Below are 19,253 nucleotides of genomic sequence, written 5' to 3'. Positions count from 1 at the left end.
AGAGGAAGGAGCAATGTTGGGTCTAGCTGTCATGGGAGCAGATGGTAGTATTTAGGGTGAAATCTGTGCAGAATCAGACAGATAGCCAGAGAGAGAAGAGAGCCAGGAGGAAGAAGAAGAAGAAGAAGAAGAAGAAGAAAGACGGGGAAACATGGACCGAGTCAATCCTAACCAGATGGCGGCGTTTAAAATAAAATCAGTGTGCAGACTCAGCTGTTGGAAACAAGAGTCAAACATCTGCTGTCCTGCTCCCCTCGCAGCTCTGCTCGGGATTTATCAGGGACTGTGGGAAATGTGTTCCTAAATTTAATCAAAAATCCTTTTCTAAAGCCTGTGGCTGCTTTTCTCAGGAAAAGTCTCTGAAGCCAGACTTGTAGAGGAACTACGGGCTAGCTGCATAGTCATTTTAAATAAGGCGGGCCAAACAATACACCGGATGGTTGACAACATAAACTGCACTTATTTTGTTCTATTAGTGAGCAAAGTTATATTTGAATATTGTGGAACGTGTATATTTGCTCAGAGTCGCATAATGTGATTGATAAAAACTCTGATATTTGTGTGGTTAGCTGTTAGCTTTACATAAAACACAGAATCTAGGGGGGGGGGGGGGGACACCTATCCTGACTCTGTCCAAGAACTTAAAACGTCCACGACAGATTGGAGAAGGTTTCCAAATGATTGCTGTCTAATTTATAAACACAGATTGCTAGCATACTGCAATCAATCAGAGTCAGTATGTGCGCAATATGTGGAATATGTCCCTTGTCTTTGCAACAGGGGCCTCCACTGGCTCTAGTTATAATCCTATATAAAAACAAGCTTGCTGAGCGCTCGTGTTACTTTACAGTTAAATTGCTCTCCTGCAACAACTAGAACACTCTTTGTGGAGAAATTTCTGTTTCAATCTTGAATCTTGCGGTTCTTGCTGTGCTGTGAATGTAAGTAGCACATTCACAGTCTACATTAATACTGTGGAATGTAAGTGTGAATTAATAACAGTTAAATATGAATAAATTTCTCTGTGTGTGTGTGTGTGTGTCAACACCAACAGATTTTTAACTTTTACCAGTTTATCACCACATTGTTACTAATAACCTACCAGCTTCACCACATTCAATCTCAAACTGGCAGCAAATGCGCCAAAATCTCTTGGAAAGCAGCAGCCGACTACAAGTGGCTGCAGACTTGATCCGCATCTCTGAAGCACCCATTTCAAAGGCAATGAGATTGCTTGCTCATTGGACACAATTGCAATAATTTTGGGCATGCCGCGGTTTTCAACCACTGTTTTCCCTTGTGTGACTGTAGTACAAATGTCATTGTTACTGCTATTATAGAACACATTTCCCTATTTTTGCAAGATGCTAAGAAAAACCTTTTAATTAAACAGGCATCCATTTATTTAACCATTGCTACGCATGACTTATATTTCGCAAGAGGGGAACGAAACAACATTTAGAGGCTTATTAAAATCATCTTGATTTGATCATTAGATAAACTGTTGGGCAAAAGCTGATTCTGAGTCGTTGATTTAAAAAAAATGTACTAACAGAATACCTGTTCATTTTTGCATTTTACTTTTTTTCTTCACGTTTTTACATGTACAAAAATCCAATAAAATCCAGTTGGGGATAGAAGCTACACTCTAGTTTTTTGAGTATTTTGTGTAGCTTGCATAAATTGTCTGAGTCTATGAAAGAAATGGTTTTAGTTTTTACTAAGAGGTCACTCTGTATCACTCTGCATATTAAACCCCAGTGTGGTTTGGGATGTGTTCTACAGAAACAACCCTTTCTAAGCTTGAGAGGCCTAACTCTGCATTTCAGCTTTCGGTAGAGAGGGAATTTGTGTGTATGTGTGCGATCTAGCTGGCCCATTATAGCCAGGAATGCACCCGCTCTCGAATCCAGCAAGCCTCTCCCAACTCCTCTCCGTGAGTGTGCAAGTGTGTGCATGAACGCGCAAGAGTACACGTGTGCACGATTTTGCATATGTGTAGCCAATTGTGTGTGTGTGTGTGTGTGTGTGTGTGTGTGTGTGTGTGTGTGTGTGTGTGTGTGTGTGTGTGTGTGTGTGTGTGTGTGTGTGTGTGTGTGTGGAGAACGACAGAGAGAAGCAGCTGCAGACGTTCCCGTAAAGAGAAAACACCACTGAATACACAAATTCTGTTTTTGGTGTCCCTTCCGGATGAAAGCAGACATTCGGCTTTGAAGACAATAATAGGAGATAATCACACAAACACTCAACTTAAACATGCAATAATAAAATCGCATGCTACTCTTGCTTACAGGTTATTTATCCATGTATCCAATCATTTTGTATTAAAATTACATTACACAATATTCACACAACAAAGCACATATACCGCACTCACACACACACTTTCTCTCTCACACCACCACAACGTGCACTCCCCTTTCCCAGGAGAGTGCAGTGTTTTGGTGGAGGAGGACTAGGAAGAAGGAACATAAGAACAAAAGATTATAAACAACAGTATAACTTTACCATCCCCACTAAGATCTTCTGCAGGGTCCAGGAGAGCATGCAGGAAACGGGACAGCAGAGAAGGAGGACGACAAACAGCAGCGAGAGAGAGAGAGAAGCAGGAGGCAGAGCAGAGAGGAGAGAGAGAGAGAGAAGAGAGGTTAGAGCATGACATGCCATGAAACAACACGGTGATGTTGCAGGATCTGCAAAGCCAAACAATCAGCGGGCAGTTAGTTAAAATCCAAAATCTAATGAAGGGGGAAAAAATGCAACGTTAACATCTCCTTCAATTAATGCTGTGCAGGCTCATGTACAGTTAAAATACACATGTGTAGAAAACAGTGACAATAAGTCCAATGTGGTGTCAATAAAGTATGTTCTGTGTGTCAAGCTGTAAGCATGTGAGCTGGGGAGTTAATTACAGTGAGCAGACAGGGGATGCAGCTGTGTTTAATATGCGAGTTTCATTGGAAGAACGGATACAGTGAGCAGGCAGTTACAACTGATCAAGGTTTCTCACATACCTCATTTTCTCACTCAATTCTTAGAACAAGAGAACGCCCCCAGTGACAACTTTTCGCTTTATTATTTTTGGCTTTTTTCATATTTTTTCCATCTTAAATGGGAAATGTGGAAAAGTTTTGAATGCATATAAGAGAGTAAAAGTTTACAAGCTGTTTTTGCGAGTTTTACTAAAACACGCTGAGCTTGAAATTCCAAGCGTTGCATTTATCAGGTCTGTTTATCACATTTGGAAAAGTTTGGATGATTTTTAAAGGTTTCGGCTATGAAGCAGCTGCTGTCCAGACTCTCACACTCGTTTCTCCGAGCCGTCTTTTTAGTTACTGATGACAGCTGCCAACGCGACACTTGGAGACATGAGGTCAGCATTATGACCCATCCAGGATATCACGCAACTGACACGTACACAGAATAGAGCGATGGGATTCTGGTAGATGTGTAACATCCAATAAAATCCATGAGTCCTTCTAGTATAGCAGCTTCCCCATGTTGCTAAAAGCATTAGCATTAAAGGAAAATGAGGGATGAGTGTTTAGTAACTTTCTAGCAGCTTGACTTGTTGACACTGCTCTGCTATACGCTACTCTGCTACAGACAGTGCTAAGAGTACTGGAAACAACCATGTGGGAGGGTGCTGTGCTGGTTTAAAGATGAGATGACAGTGTTTCTAAATGGTTCCAAGAACCAGGCAACATCTCTCATGTACACTCACTAACCACTTTATTTAGGTACAGCTGTTAAACTTCTCGTTAATGATCATTTTGTGATCAGCCAATCACATGTGCGCATCTCAGTGCATTTATACATGCATATATGATCGAGACGATGTGCAGATGTTCAAACTGAGCATCAGAATGTGGTAGAAAAGTGATTTAAGAGATGCTGATTGTGTCACGGTTGTTGTATTTTGCTAACTGCTGATCTACTGGGATTTCCCTAAACAACTAACTCTGGGCTTTACAGAGAATGATCTGAACATGAGAAATAATCCTGTGAGTGACAGTTCACTGACTGAGAATCCCTGGTGGATGCCAGAGATCAGAGGAGAATGGTTAGTCTACTTCAAGCTGATAAGAAGGCAACAGTGACTCAAATAATCACTGGTTACAACCAAGGTATGCAGAAGAGCATCTCTGAATGCACAACATGTCAAACCTTGAAGCAGCATGAGAACTCACCAGTTGCCACTCCTGTCAGCTAAGAACAGGAAACTGACACTACAGTTCACACAACTTCACCAGCATTGGCCAACATAAGACAGGAAACTCACCTTTTCTGCTGAGTCTCAATTTCTGCTGACATTAAGACAGTTGGGTCAAAATTTGGTGTAAACAACATAAAAGCATGGATTCATTTTGTCTTGTATAGCACTGTATGGCACAGTGTGGTCCTTTTAGTACCAAACCCCACAGCTTAACTAAATATTGTCGCTGACCATGTCTGTTCCCTTATGACCACAGTATAACCATTCTCTGATGGCTGCTTCCAGCGGGATAAACCATCATGTCACAGAGCTCAAATCATCTCAAACTTGTTTCTTGAACATAACAGCAATTTCATTGTACAGCGGTCCCTCACTATAACGAGGTTCACCTTTTTTTTGTGCAATTTTTCCTTCTTTTTTTTAACAGCGCATTGTCTTCTGCATCCTGATTGGCTGTAGACCATTGTCAATCAATCTCGTGCCGTGTCTCCTGTACAGTACAAAATGCGTTCAGCTTGTCAAATTTACATAAATCTTCGATCACTAGCAGTGTGACTCTGAAGTGCTGTACTGCATGTTTGTAAGTTTTCTCCCCAACAAACACAACAATGTCGACGAAACGTTTTGCACCGTCAAAGGCAACCACATGTGCCTTTGGTTCCATTCTATAATACTGGATTCATTTTTCTACGAAGGTTTGAACTTTTAGAGTGTTTAAACAAGAGATAAAAGTGAGAGAATGTTCGTGCCTATCTGAGAAAAAGGTATAAAGTGTGTAGTGAGGGGTTTTACAGCTTTAAAACACCTATAATAATTGTAAAGAATAAAGTTGGCTACTTTGCGGATTTCACCTATTGCGGGTTATTTTTAGAATGTAACTAATGCGATAAACGAGGGACGACTGTACACAAATATCCTCCACAGTCACAAAAGCAAGCAAACAGAGCACCTTTGTGCTTTGGAGTGTGGCAGAATGGGAGATTCTCCTCATGGATGCGCAGCTCACAAATCTGCAGCAAGTGTTTGACATGATCACATTAATATGAACTCAGAGGAATGTGTCTAGCACCTTGCTGAATCTATCCCGTGAAGAATTAAAGCAGCTCTTAAGAGGCCCAGTCTGGAACCAACCTGCTGTACCTAACAAAGTGGTCAGTGAGTGTACATTTGGGATTTGTCAGATGATAAATCTTTTGGGCCGCAACATTCATGAAAAACAACACAGTTGTGACCTCACCAGCAAGATGTGCTTACTGGAGTCCTGAAATAACAATTCACTCTGTGTGTCATCACATGCTACTGCTACTCACAACAATACAATAGGGGGAAAAAACATGTTGGAAAGTAACAGAATAGATCCATCTTCATTAGACTTGTAAGGGGTAAAGACTGGTTACTAATGGCTACGAAATAAATTCCTAATGCATCAAAAACATACACAAACCTCAGGCAGAGATATTTGTCCAATCGTTTTTTAATTTGTATTACAGTCTTTTATTTTTAGTGAGCATTGGTGTGGTTACGAAGCATCACATAACCTGTTATTGTGGTTAGTGTGTGTGTGTGTGTGTGTGTGTGTGTGTGTGTGTGTGTGTAAGACTGGATGAGTCAAAGCAACAAGGCAACGAAGTCAAAGACAGTTTAGCAGAAGGGGACAGATTGTGATGGAGCAGAAAGTGTTTTAGCCATAAAATCACTTTTTACTTTAGATCTAAAATGTAGAAAAACTCTCCCCACAAAAAACAAACCAAGAGCGAGTCAAATATTTGGACCCATCCTGCACTAAATGAGTACCATAAATCACTTAAACAACCCACATATTATTACTGTAACATTTTAATTAACATTCCTCAGTACTGTGGGTTTTGTAAAGACTGTCTGTGTGTCCTTATGTGAAGTTATTCAGTAAGCGCGGTCATCAAATCAGGAATTTCACTCTGCCACATCACAATTTTGTGGATATGCTCCTCTGCTAACTGTCCAATGAGAGCCGAGGATACCGTTGGGCGGCGAATCTGAACAGAAGACAAAGGGGAGGAGGAAACGCCGCGCCTTGGTTGGCTTAGGAGGCATCGATGTCACAAGATCTTCAGCCAATAGGGCGGGGGAGAGGATGAGAGTGTGAGAGAGAAAACAAGAGTGAATGGATGTGAGAGAGTGAAGAAAGATGAGGGGAGAAGATGTAAACAAAAGAAAGCAGGAACAAAGTGGATGACGGAGAGGGAGAGGCTGTCCCAACAGAGGAGAAAACAATGAGATTATGATGGGGAAAATGAGTAAGAGGGGAAAAAAACAAAAAGCTGAATTATGAAACAACGGGAAGACAGCTGGAGCCGAGGAAGCTTCGAGGAAGATGAGCAGACTCTTGCTCATCTTCCTCCTAAACCTGCCTCTTTGTGAGTGAGTGTGCTTGATTTTGTATCTTACCTGAGACAGAGATCGCTCTTACTCCACTCCGGACTGCTTCTAACTTTTTTTCACTGTTAGAAAGTCTAGAGAAAAGGAGCCAAGAGCAAATCAGACAACAGTTGCACAGACACACACACAAAAATACACTAACTACATTTATGCCTCCATAACATCAATATCAGCGATTTTTAAAGTTAACGGTAAAAAAAAGGAAAAGGAGAAACGATGGAAGCTGTTCTCCACATGCATTGCACACATGCAACTCTTCAAAGGTAAACTAATCCTTACTGTCTCTCTCCTTTTGCCGTGGTTTCTTTTTCCTATATCAGCTGAGCTCTACTACTATCTTTTTACATCACAGACAGCAACAGACAGAAGGGAAAAGAGAGGGTGGGTGAGCAAAGGGAGTGAGCGAATGAAAGCAAGAGGAGGAGACTTCAAGAGTGTTTAAAAACCCTAAGTGGAAAATATTTGGCTCCTAAACTTATATCCTTATTTGACCAGAGCCACAGAGTGGGAGAAAGATAAAAGAGAGAGCGGGACAGATTTGAGCTGAAATGACCAAAACAAAGATAAACTGCTGGAGGCTGAATTTAAACAGCTGATAGATAAACATAATCATGCTAATCTACCCGGCTGCAACAGCTACAGATAAACAAATAAAACGCTGTGGGCATTAGGAAAGTTGTGCATCAAAAAACCCAAACGGCTCATTTATTGGGGGGAAAAAAATACATTTGAGGGTTTTTGTTCAGTTTTTTTCTGTTCACAAACTTTTTAAAGGTCCCCATATTCCCTCTAATTCTCCACAACTTGCCATTAGTTATATAATTTTAGATTAAATGGAGGAAAGGAAGTGCATTAGAAAAAAAAAGCAACAACAAAGCCCAAGAAAACAATGGTTCACTGTTGTCATTTCAAAGCGTACGAAAGCTTTCATGCATTTAATTAGAATTAATTCAAAATCTCTATTTGCAGTGAAAATGTAAATTACAAGGTTCTTTCCCGGAAGCTTTTCGGAAAATAAAGCTGCAAAACAAAAAATGCAGCCCAAACCAAAACCGGGCATAAAAGTAAAAGAATGAATTCGCTGCAGCTTCTGTATTCCTCCTCTGAACTTTACTATCAGCAGTCACTTTCTTCTGAATTTTAACTGAGCAGAACTTTGACAAAGCATTGCTGAAAGACTTTACAATAGAAATGCTCTTGTCTGTGTTTACTTACATAATACTCAATTCTCAAAACCACAATTCCCTGGAAATTAATTTGATGTAAATATAGTATTGTGGTTTATTCTGATATCAAGTTACAAGTCTCTACATGCACATTATTTAGTGCTATGGGCCTTTTATTTTCAGTAAAACTCTGTCATCAGGGCTCCAAACCACACATGGTCAGTTTGACAGAAAAAAAGAAAAATACAGTTACTGATCTTGGAACATGGCAACTCTTTCCTTTTATATATATAACTATACCAAGGATGAGGTCTGTACTTACTTTGGGATGGAAGGCAGCGCTCTCTCTCCCTCTAGAGGACAGAAATATGAATTTCCAATGAATAATGTGTCCTCACTCACACAACACATGGCTGTATGCACAGCACAAAGAAAACCAAATGTCATGAGAACAGAAATTGTTGAAATACATCCAGCAGTGTAAGGACAAGTATTTTCTATTTTTACCATTCTATCCCTACAAACCCTAGAAAATACATTTTTGCACAGAAGAAAAGTTTCATACCATCAATTTAAAAACAAACAAAAATTAAAGCTGCAAGCAGCGTTATGAGGGCCCTCGCACCCCCGGCGCGTCGAGCCACGCCCAACACCTAAAACCAGCACGTCCGATCTGATGTCACATTGATGGAATTCATGCATTTAACCACCAGCTAACATTTCAACTCATTCATTCATGATTAGTTAGTCGTTCCACTAGGTGGCGCTCTAACCATTATGTACAAATGGCATAACAAACACTTCCAAGCTCGAGTCTCATCACACCTGAGACGTTTGGGAGAGATTGGACATTGTGTTTTTGAGTGACAGCAGATTACTGCTTTTTGGCGAGTGATTCAAACTCTAAGTGCCGCCATAACCACCCCGTTTCCCTGAACGTAAAAAGCTTCGCAATTTAACATCACAAAGGTCTGTAGATTCCACAAGGTGCAGATCGGTCCAATCTGATGAAATCCCTTGGAGGAGTTCGTCAAAGTACGGTGCCTGAAAAGATGGGAAAATGTCGCCAAAATTGCACATTCATTTTAAAATGGCTGACTTCCTGTTGGATTTGGGATATTGCTCCAAGAGGCTTTTTTGTACATCTTAATATCTTCCATGAGCTTACCAAGTTTCAGACTCATAGATAAAACACAGAGCAGGGGCTGATATTTTGGAATTTTGTAGGGGGCGCCATGGAGCCATTTTGCGCTATTCAAGGAAAATGGTCACATAACAACAAAGCCTTCGTCACATTGGAGGTGTGCGCCAAATTTAAAGCCTCTATAAACTTTCCAAGCCCCTCAAAAGCAACTTCATCTTTCATGGTGAACTGCGCTGCCACCAGGGTGCGCCATTCAGTTTAAAGTCACAATTTTCGCACTGAACCATCACGAAGGACTGATGGTGATATTCACCGCTTTTGAGGTGGCCACGATGAACCTGTGAAAATCAGTACAACAAAGTGTAAGACATGACATGTCCTGTTGCCACTAGGTGGCGCTGTACGTATTCCCGACAATGGGCACATCAATCTGTTCAGGGTGGGTCTGACATCATGACTGTAAAGTCTGGTACTGATCAGACTGGGTTTCATTGAGTTATACTAATTTGTTTCTTCATGGCGTGACATCAAAGTTCGCCATGCCGCTGAGGTCACACCCTTTGGCGAAAAGTCACAGTTTTCACTGTAACCCAAGACCAACTCCTTAAGGCTTTCCTGGAGAAATTTGAGGCTGCAGATGTCACCCATCACTATACTGTACCCCAAAGTGTAAAACATGACATTTCCTGTTCCCACTAGGTGGCGCTGTCCCTGGTGTCAAATATGGCAGTTGAAATATGTTCAGGGGTGGAGCCTTATCATATGTGTTCACTTTGGTCAAGGTCAGAAAATCTATGACAGAATGAGAGGCAATAAGATTTTCATGGCGAGTCATCGTAATTCGCCATGGCGCCACGGCCTCACCGTATTGTGAAAACTCAAAAGCTCCGCAATTTAACATGGCACAAGGGTGTAGTTGACACTGACCAAATATGAAGGTTATGAAATCAAACCCCAAGGAGGAGTTCGCAAAAGTTCGAGGCATGGAAATGGCAAAATTAGAGCCAAAATGTCACCTTCTCTTCCAAATGGCGGACTTCCTGTTGGGTTTGCGTCAATGGGCCCACAGACTTTTTTGTTCGTCTTGGCATGATACACATGTGTGCCAAATTTCATACATGTAGCTCAAACGATGTGGTCGTAGGGCTGCATTTAACAAGGCATAGGTGGCGCTGTAGAGCCATTTCCCAGTGCTCATATGTAAAACCATTAAAATACAAAATTTTTCACCAGACCTGGCATGTCTGCAAAATTTCATGAGTTTTTGAGCATGTTTAGGCCCTCAAAAAGGCCCTTGTTTTGCCTGAATAATAATAATAATAATAATAATAATAATAATTAAAGCTGCAAGCAGCGTTACGAGGGCCCTCGCACCCCTGGCGCGTCGAGCCAAGCCCAACACCTAAAACCAGCAACTCCGATCTGATGTCACATTAATGACATTCATGCATTCAACCACCAGCTAACATTTCATCTCATTCAATCATGATTATAGTTGTCCCACTAGGTGGCGCTCTAACCATTACTGACAAATGGCATAACAATCACTTCCGAGCTCGAGTCTCATCACACCTGAGACGTTTGGGAGAGATTGGACATTGTGTTTTTGAGTGACAGCAGATTACTGCTTTTTGGCGAGTGATTCAAACTCTAAGTGCCACCATAACCACCCCGTTTCACTGAACGTAAAAAGCTTCGCAATTTAACATCACAAAGGTCTTTAGATTCCACACACTGCAGATCGGTTCAATATGATGAAATCCCTTGGAGGAGTTCGTCAAAGAACGGTGCCTGGAAAGAGGGGAAAATGTTGCCAAAATTACACATTAATTTTAAAATGGCTGACTTCCTGTTGGATTTGGGATATTGCACCAAGAGACTTTTTTGTACATCTTGATATCTCCTATAAGCTTACCAGGTTTCAGAATCATACATAGAACACAGAGCAGGGGCTGTGGTTTTGAAATTTTGTAGGGGGCGCTGTGGAGCCACTTCGCGCTATTCAATGAAAATGATCACATGACAACAAAGCGTTCATCCATTTGGAGGTGTGTGCCAAATTTCAAGCCTCTATAAACTTGCCAAGACCCTCAAAAGCCACTTCATCTTTCATGTTGAACAGCGTTGCCACCAGGGTGCGCCGTTCAGTTTAAACTCACAATGTTTGCACTGAAGCATCACGAGGGACTGATGGTGATATTCACCGCTTTTGAGGTGGCCAAGATGAACCTGTGAAAATCAGTACAACAAAATTAAAGCCATGACATTTCCTGTTGCCACTAGGTGGCGCTGTCCGTATTTCCGACAATGGGCACATCAATCTGTTCAGGGCGGGTCTGACATCATGCCTGTAAAGTCTGGTACTGATCAGACTGGATTTCATTGAGTTATACTAATTTGTTTCTTCATGGCGTGACATCAAAGTTCGCCATGCCGCTGGGGTCACACCCTTTTGCGAAAAGTCACAGTTTTCACTGTAACCCAAGACCAACTCCTTAAGGCTTTCCTGGAGAAATTTGAGGCTGCAGATGTCACCCATCACTATACTGTACCCCAAAGTGTAAAACATGACATTTCCTGTTCCCACTAGGTGGCGCTGTCCTTGATGTCAAATATGGCAGTTGAAATATGTTCAGGGGTGGAGCCTTATCATATGTGTGCTCTTTGGTCCAGATCGGAAAATGTATGACAGAATGAGAGGCAATAAGATTTTCATGGCGAGTCATCAAAATTCGCCATGGCGCCACGGCCTCATACTATTGTGAAAACTCAAAAGCTCCGCAATTTAACATGGCACAAGGGTGTAGTTGACACTGTCCAAATTTGAAGTTTATAGGACCAAATCCCAAGGAGGAGTTCGTTAAAGTACAAGGCATGGAAACGGTAAAATCAGACCCAAAATGTCACCTTCAATCCAAAATGGCGGACTTCCTGTTGGGTTTAGGACATTGCCATAATAGACTTTTTTGTTCGACTCTGAACGTTATATAGGTGTCCCAACTTTCAAACGTGTAGGTCATACCCATACCGGGGGCTCGCGTTTTTCATTTTTCTAGGTGGCGCTACTGAGCTAATTTTCCCTGGCCATGTCTGAGAACATTAAAATACGTAAATTTTCACCAGACCTGACGCGTGTGCAAAATTTCATGAGTTTTCGAGCATGTTTAGGCCCTCAAACGGCCAATTCATTTGCCGGAATAATAATAATAATAATAATAATAATTAAAGCTGCAAGCAGCGTTATGAGGGCCCTCGCACCCCCGGCGCGTCGAGCCACGCCCAACACCTAAAACCAGCACCTCCGATCTGATGTCACATTGATGGAATTCATGCATTTAACCACCACCTAACATTTCAACTCATTCATTCATGATTAGTTAGTCGTTCCACTAGGTGGCACTCTAACCATTATGTACAAATGGAATAACAAACATTTCCGAGCTCGAGTCTCATCACGCCTATGAGCTTTGGGAGAGATTGGACATTGTGTCTTTGAGTGACAGCAGATTACTGCTTTTTGGCGAGTGATTGAAACTCTACGTGCCGCCATGACCACCCCGTTTCCCTGAACGTAAAAGGCTTCGCAATTTAACATCACAAAGGTCTTTAGATTCCACAGACTGGAGATTGGTTCAATATGATGAAATCCCTTGGAGGAGTTCGTCAAAGAATCATGCCTGAAAAGCGGGGAAAATGTTGCCAAAATTGCTCATTAATTTTAAAATGGCTGACTTCCTGTTGGATTTGGGATATTGCTCCAAGAGACTTTTTTGTACATCTTGATATCTCCTATAAGCTTAGCAGGTTTCAGACTCATACATAAAACACAGAGCAGGGGCTGATATTTTGAAATATTGTAGGGGGCGCTGTGGAGCAATTTCGCGCTATTCAATGAAAATGATCACATGACTGCAAAGCCTTCATCACATTGGAGGTGTGTGCCAAATTTAAAGCCTCTATAAACTTTCCAAGCCCCTCAAAAGCCACTTCATCTTTCATGTTGAACCGTGTTGCCACCAGGGTGCGCCGTTCAGTTTAAAGTCACAATTTTTGCACTGAAGCATCACGAGGGACTGATGGTGATATTCACCGCTTTTGAGGTGGCCACGATGAACCTGTGAAAATCAGTACAACAAAATTAAAGCCATGACATTTCCTGTTGCCACTAGGTGGCGCTGTCCGTATTTCCGACAATGGGCACATCAATCTGTTCAGGGCGGGTCTGACATCATGCCTGTAAAGTCTGGTACTGATCAGACTGGATTTCATTGAGTTATACTAATTTGTTTCTTCATGGCGTGACATCAAAGTTCGCCATGCTGCTGGGGTCACACCCTTTCGCGAAAACTCACAGTTTTCACTGTAACCCAAGACCAACTCCTTAAGGCTTTTCTGGAGAAATTTGAGGCTGCAGATGTCACCCATCACTATACTGTACCCCAAAGTGTAAAACATGACATTTCCTGTTCCCACTAGGTGGCGCTGTCCTTGAGGTCAAATATGGCAGTTGAAATATGTTCAGGGGTGGAGCCTTATCATATGTGTTCACTTTGGTCAAGGTCAGAAAATGTATGACAAAATGAGAGGCAATAAGATTTTCATGGCGAGTCATCGAAATTCGCCATGGCGCCACGGCCTCATAGTATTGTGAAAACTCAAAAGCTCCGCAATTTAACATGGCACAAGGGTGTAGTTGACACTGACCAAATATGAAGGTTATGAAATCAAACCCCAAGGAGGAGTTCGCAAAAGTTCGAGGCATGGAAATGGCAAAATTAGAGCCAAAATGTCACCTTCTCTTCCAAATGGCGGACTTCCTGTTGGGTTTGCGTCAATGGGCCCACAGACTTTTTTGTTCGTCTTGGCATGATACACATGTGTGCCAAATTTCATACATGTAGCTCAAACCATGTGGTCGTAGGGCTGCATTTAACAAGGCATAGGTGGCGCTCTAGAGCCATTTCCCAGTGCTCATATGTAAAACCATTAAAATACAAAATTTTTCACCAGACCTGGCATGTGTGCAAAATTTCATGAGTTTTTGAGCATGTTTAGGCCCTCAAAAAGGCCCTTGTTTCGCCTGAATAATAATAATAATAATAATAATAATAAGAAACGGAGCAGATACAATAGGGCCTTCGCACTCTCAGTGCTCGGGCCCTAATTAAAGCTGCAAGCAGCGTTATGAGGGCCCTCGCACCCCATCGCGTCGAACCACGCCCAACACCTAAAACCAGCACCTCCGATCTGATGTCACATTGATGGAATTCATGCATTTAACCACCAGCTAACATTTCATCTCATTCAATCATCATTATAGTCGTCCCACTAGGTGGCGCTCTAACCATTACTGACAAATGGCATAACAAACATTTCCGAGCTCGAGTCTCATCACGCCTGCAACTTTTGGGAGACCTTTGGGAGAGTTTGGACATTTTGATTTTGAGTGACAGCAGATTACTGCTTTTTGGCGAGTGATTGAAACTCCACGTGCCGCCATGACAACCCCGTTTCCCTGAACGTAAAAAGCTTCGCAATTTAACATCACAAAGGTCTTTAGATTCCACACACTGGAGATTGGTTCAATCTGATGAAATCCCTTGGAGGAGTTCGTCAAAGAACGGTGCCTGGAAAGAGGGGAAAATGTTGCCAAAATTGCACATTCATTTTAAAATGGCTGACTTCCTGTTAGATTTGGGATATTGCTCCAAGAGACTTTTTTGTACATCTTGATATCTCCTATAAGCTTACCAGGTTTCAGACTCATACATAAAACACAGAGCTGGGGCTGTGGTTTTGAAATTTTGTAGGGGGCGCTGTGGAGCCATTTCGCGCTATTCAATGAAAATGATCACATGACAACAAAGCCTTCATCCATTTGGAGGGGTGTGCTAAATTTAAAGCCTCTATATACTTTCCAAGCCCCTCAAAAGCCACTTCATCTTTCATGGTGGACGGCGTTGCCACCAGGGTGCGCCGTTCAGTTTAAAGTCACAATTTTTGCACTGAAGCATCACGAGGGACTGATGTTGATATTCACCGCTTTTGAGGTGGCCACGATGAACCTGTGAAAATCAGTACAACAAAATTAAAGCCATGACATTTCCTGTTGCCACTAGGTGGCGCTGTACGTATTCCCGACAATGGGCACATCAATCTGTTCAGGGTGGGTCTGACATCATGCCTGTAAAGTCTGGTACTGATCAGACTGGATTTCATTGAGTTATACTAATTTGTTTCTTCATGGCGTGACATCAAAGTTCGCCATGCCGCTGGGGTCACACCCTTTTGCGAAAAGTCACAGTTTTCACTGTACCCCAAGACCAACTCCTTAAGGCTTTCCTGGAGAAATTTGAGGCTGCAGATGTCACCCATCACAATACTGTACCCCAAAGTGTAAAACATGACATTTCCTGTTCCCACTAGGTGGCGCTGTCCCTGATGTAAAATATGGCAGTTGAAATATGTTCAGGGGTGGAGCCTTATCATATGTGTTCACTTTGGTCAAGGTCAGAAAATCTATGACAGAATGAGAGGCAATAAGATTTTCATGGCGAGTCATCGAAATTCGCCGTGGCGCCACGGCCTCATGGTATTGTGAAAACTCAAAAGCTCCGCAATTTAACATGGCATAAGGGTGTAGTTGGCACTGACCAAATATGAAGGTTATGAAATCAAACCCCAAGGAGGAGTTCGTTAAAGTTCGAGGCATGGAAACGGTAAAATCAGACCCAAAATGTCACATTCAATCCAAAATGGCGGACTTCCTGTTGGGTTTAGGACATTGCCATAATAGACTTTTTTGTTCAACTCTGAACGTTATATAGGTGTACCGACTTTCAAACATGTAGGTGATACCCTTACCGGGGGCTCGCGTTTTTCATTTTTCTAGGTGGCGCTACTGAGCTAATTTTCCCTGGCCATGTCTGAGAACATTAAAATACGTAAATTTTCACCAGACCTGACGCGTGTGCAAAATTTCATGAGTTTTCGAGCATGTTTAGGCCCTCAAACGGCCAATTCATTTGCCGAAATAATAATAATAATAATAATAATAATAATAAACAGAGCAATTACAATAGGGCCTTCGCACTGTCAGTGCTCGGGCCCTAATAATAAACAGAGCAATTACAATAGGGCCTTCGCACTGTCAGTGCTCGGGCCCTAAATAAGAAACGGAGCAGATACAATAGGGCCTTCGCACTCTCGGTGCTCGGGCCCTAATAATAATAATAATAAGAAACGGAGCAGATACAATAGGGCCTTCGCACTCTCGGTGCTCGGGCCCTAATTAAAGCTGCAAGCAGCGTTATGAGGGCCCTCGCACCCCCGGCGCGTCGAGCCACGCCCAACACCTAAAACCAGCACGTCCGATCTGATGTCACATTGATGGAATTCATGCATTTAACCACCAGCTAACATTTCAACTCATTCATTCATGATTAGTTAGTCGTTCCACTAGGTGGCGCTCTAACCATTATGTACAAATGGCATAACAAACACTTCCAAGCTCGAGTCTCATCACACCTGAGACGTTTGGGAGAGATTGGACATTGTGTTTTTGAGTGACAGCAGATTACTGCTTTTTGGCGAGTGATTCAAACTCTAAGTGCCGCCATAACCACCCCGTTTCCCTGAACGTAAAAAGCTTCGCAATTTAACATCACAAAGGTCTGTAGATTCCACAAGGTGCAGATCGGTCCAATCTGATGAAATCCCTTGGAGGAGTTCGTCAAAGTACGGTGCCTGAAAAGATGGGAAAATGTCGCCAAAATTGCACATTCATTTTAAAATGGCTGACTTCCTGTTGGATTTGGGATATTGCTCCAAGAGGCTTTTTTGTACATCTTAATATCTTCCATGAGCTTACCAAGTTTCAGACTCATAGATAAAACACAGAGCAGGGGCTGATATTTTGGAATTTTGTAGGGGGCGCCATGGAGCCATTTTGCGCTATTCAAGGAAAATGGTCACATAACAACAAAGCCTTCGTCACATTGGAGGTGTGCGCCAAATTTAAAGCCTCTATAAACTTTCCAAGCCCCTCAAAAGCAACTTCATCTTTCATGGTGAACTGCGCTGCCACCAGGGTGCGCCATTCAGTTTAAAGTCACAATTTTCGCACTGAACCATCACGAAGGACTGATGGTGATATTCACCGCTTTTGAGGTGGCCACGATGAACCTGTGAAAATCAGTACAACAAAGTGTAAGACATGACATGTCCTGTTGCCACTAGGTGGCGCTGTACGTATTCCCGACAATGGGCACATCAATCTGTTCAGGGTGGGTCTGACATCATGACTGTAAAGTCTGGTACTGATCAGACTGGGTTTCATTGAGTTATACTAATTTGTTTCTTCATGGCGTGACATCAAAGTTCGCCATGCCGCTGAGGTCACACCCTTTGGCGAAAAGTCACAGTTTTCACTGTAACCCAAGACCAACTCCTTAAGGCTTTCCTGGAGAAATTTGAGGCTGCAGATGTCACCCATCACTATACTGTACCCCAAAGTGTAAAACATGACATTTCCTGTTCCCACTAGGTGGCGCTGTCCCTGGTGTCAAATATGGCAGTTGAAATATGTTCAGGGGTGGAGCCTTATCATATGTGTTCACTTTGGTCAAGGTCAGAAAATCTATGACAGAATGAGAGGCAATAAGATTTTCATGGCGAGTCATCGTAATTCGCCATGGCGCCACGGCCTCACCGTATTGTGAAAACTCAAAAGCTCCGCAATTTAACATGGCACAAGGGTGTAGTTGACACTGACCAAATATGAAGGTTATGAAATCAAACCCCAAGGAGGAGTTCGCAAAAGTTCGAGGCATGGAAATGGCAAAATTAGAGCCAAAATGTCACCTTCTCTTCCAAATGGCGGACTTCCTGTTGGGTTTGCGTCAATGGGCCCACAGACTTTTTTGTTCGTCTTGGCATGATACACATGTGTGCCAAATTTCATACATGTAGCTCAAACGATGTGGTCGTAGGGCTGCATTTAACAAGGCATAGGTGGCGCTGTAGAGCCATTTCCCAGTGCTCATATGTAAAACCATTAAAATACAAAATTTTTCACCAGACCTGGCATGTCTGCAAAATTTCATGAGTTTTTGAGCATGTTTAGGCCCTCAAAAAGGCCCTTGTTTTGCCTGAATAATAATAATAATAATATTAATAATAATAATAATAATAAGAAACGGAGCAGATACAATAGGGCCTTCGCACTGTCAGTGCTCGGGCCCTAATAATAAGAAACGGAGCAGATACAATAGGGCCTTCGCACTCTCGGTGCTCGGGCCCTAATAATAATAATTAAAGCTGCAAGCAGCGTTATGAGGGCCCTCGCACCCCCGGCGCGTCGAGCCACGCCCAACACCTAAAACCAGCACGTCCGATCTGATGTCACATTGATGGAATTCATGCATTTAACCACCAGCTAACATTTCAACTCATTCATTCATGATTAGTTAGTCGTTCCACTAGGTGGCGCTCTAACCATCATGTACAAATGGCATAACAAACATTTCCGAGCTCGAGTCTCATCACGCCTATGAGCTTTGGGAGAGATTGGACATTGTGTCTTTGAGTGACAGCAGATTACTGCTTTTTGGCGAGTGATTGAAACTCTACGTGCCGCCATGACCACCCCGTTTCCCTGAATGTAAAAAGCTTCGCAATTTAACATCACAAAGGTCTTTAGATTCCACACACAGGAGATCGCATCAATCTGATGAAATCCCTTGGAGGAGTTCGTCAAAGAAGGGTGCCTGAAAAGAGGGGAAAATTTTGCCAAAATTGCACATTAATTTTAAAATGGCTGACTTCCTGTTGGATTTGGGATATTGCTCCAAGAGACTTTTTTGTACATCTTGATATCTCCTATAAGCTTACCAGGTTTCAGAATCATACATAAAACACAGAGCAGGGGCTGATATTTTGAAATATTGTAGGGGGCGCTGTGGAGCCATTTCGCGCTATTCAAGGAAAATGATCACATAACAACAAAGCCTTCATCACATTGGAGGTGTGTGCCAAATTTCAAGCCTCTATAAACTTTCAAAGCCCCTCAAAAGCCACTTCATCTTTCATGGTGGACCGCGTTGCCACCAGGGTGCGCCGTTCAGTTTAAAGTCACAATTTTTGCACTGAAGCATCATGAGGGACTGATGGTGATATTCTCCGCTTTTGAGGTGGCCACGATGAACCTGTGAAAATCAGTACAACAAAATTAAAGCCATGACATTTCCTGTTGCCACTAGGTGGCGCTGTCCGTATTCCCGACAATGGGCACATCAATCTGTTCAGGGCG

At 42.4% G+C, this 19,253-nt stretch overlaps 1 protein-coding gene across 6 annotated transcripts in view; it reads right to left on the bottom strand.

Annotated features, from left to right (window-relative positions):
* The window catches only part of ptk2aa (protein tyrosine kinase 2aa), an 85,118-nt gene that overhangs the window by 17,391 nt on the left and 48,474 nt on the right, over window positions 1-19,253 (bottom strand). For 4 of the 6 annotated variants that reach the window (XM_085396730.1, XM_085396732.1, XM_085396735.1 and 1 more), the window contains 3 exons: window positions 8,123-8,153; window positions 6,644-6,708; window positions 2,509-2,526 (listed from right to left, as the gene is read on the bottom strand). In XM_085396730.1, coding sequence (XP_085252856.1) covers window positions 2,509-2,526; window positions 6,644-6,708; window positions 8,123-8,153 — 114 coding nt within the window. The remainder of the gene's footprint in view (window positions 1-2,508; window positions 2,527-6,643; window positions 6,709-8,122; window positions 8,154-19,253) is intronic. The other 2 variants (XM_085396731.1, XM_085396733.1) reach the window with 1 other exon arrangement.

Source organism: Rhamphochromis longiceps, linkage group LG22, assembly GCF_057381845.1.
Source record: "Rhamphochromis longiceps isolate RC_006_pf linkage group LG22, R_longiceps_female_GT1.1, whole genome shotgun sequence".
In the NCBI taxonomy this organism is placed as follows: domain Eukaryota; kingdom Metazoa; phylum Chordata; class Actinopteri; order Cichliformes; family Cichlidae; genus Rhamphochromis; species Rhamphochromis longiceps.
The sequence above is the reverse complement of the archived record's forward strand: the minus strand, read 5'-3'. Positions and strand labels throughout refer to the sequence as shown.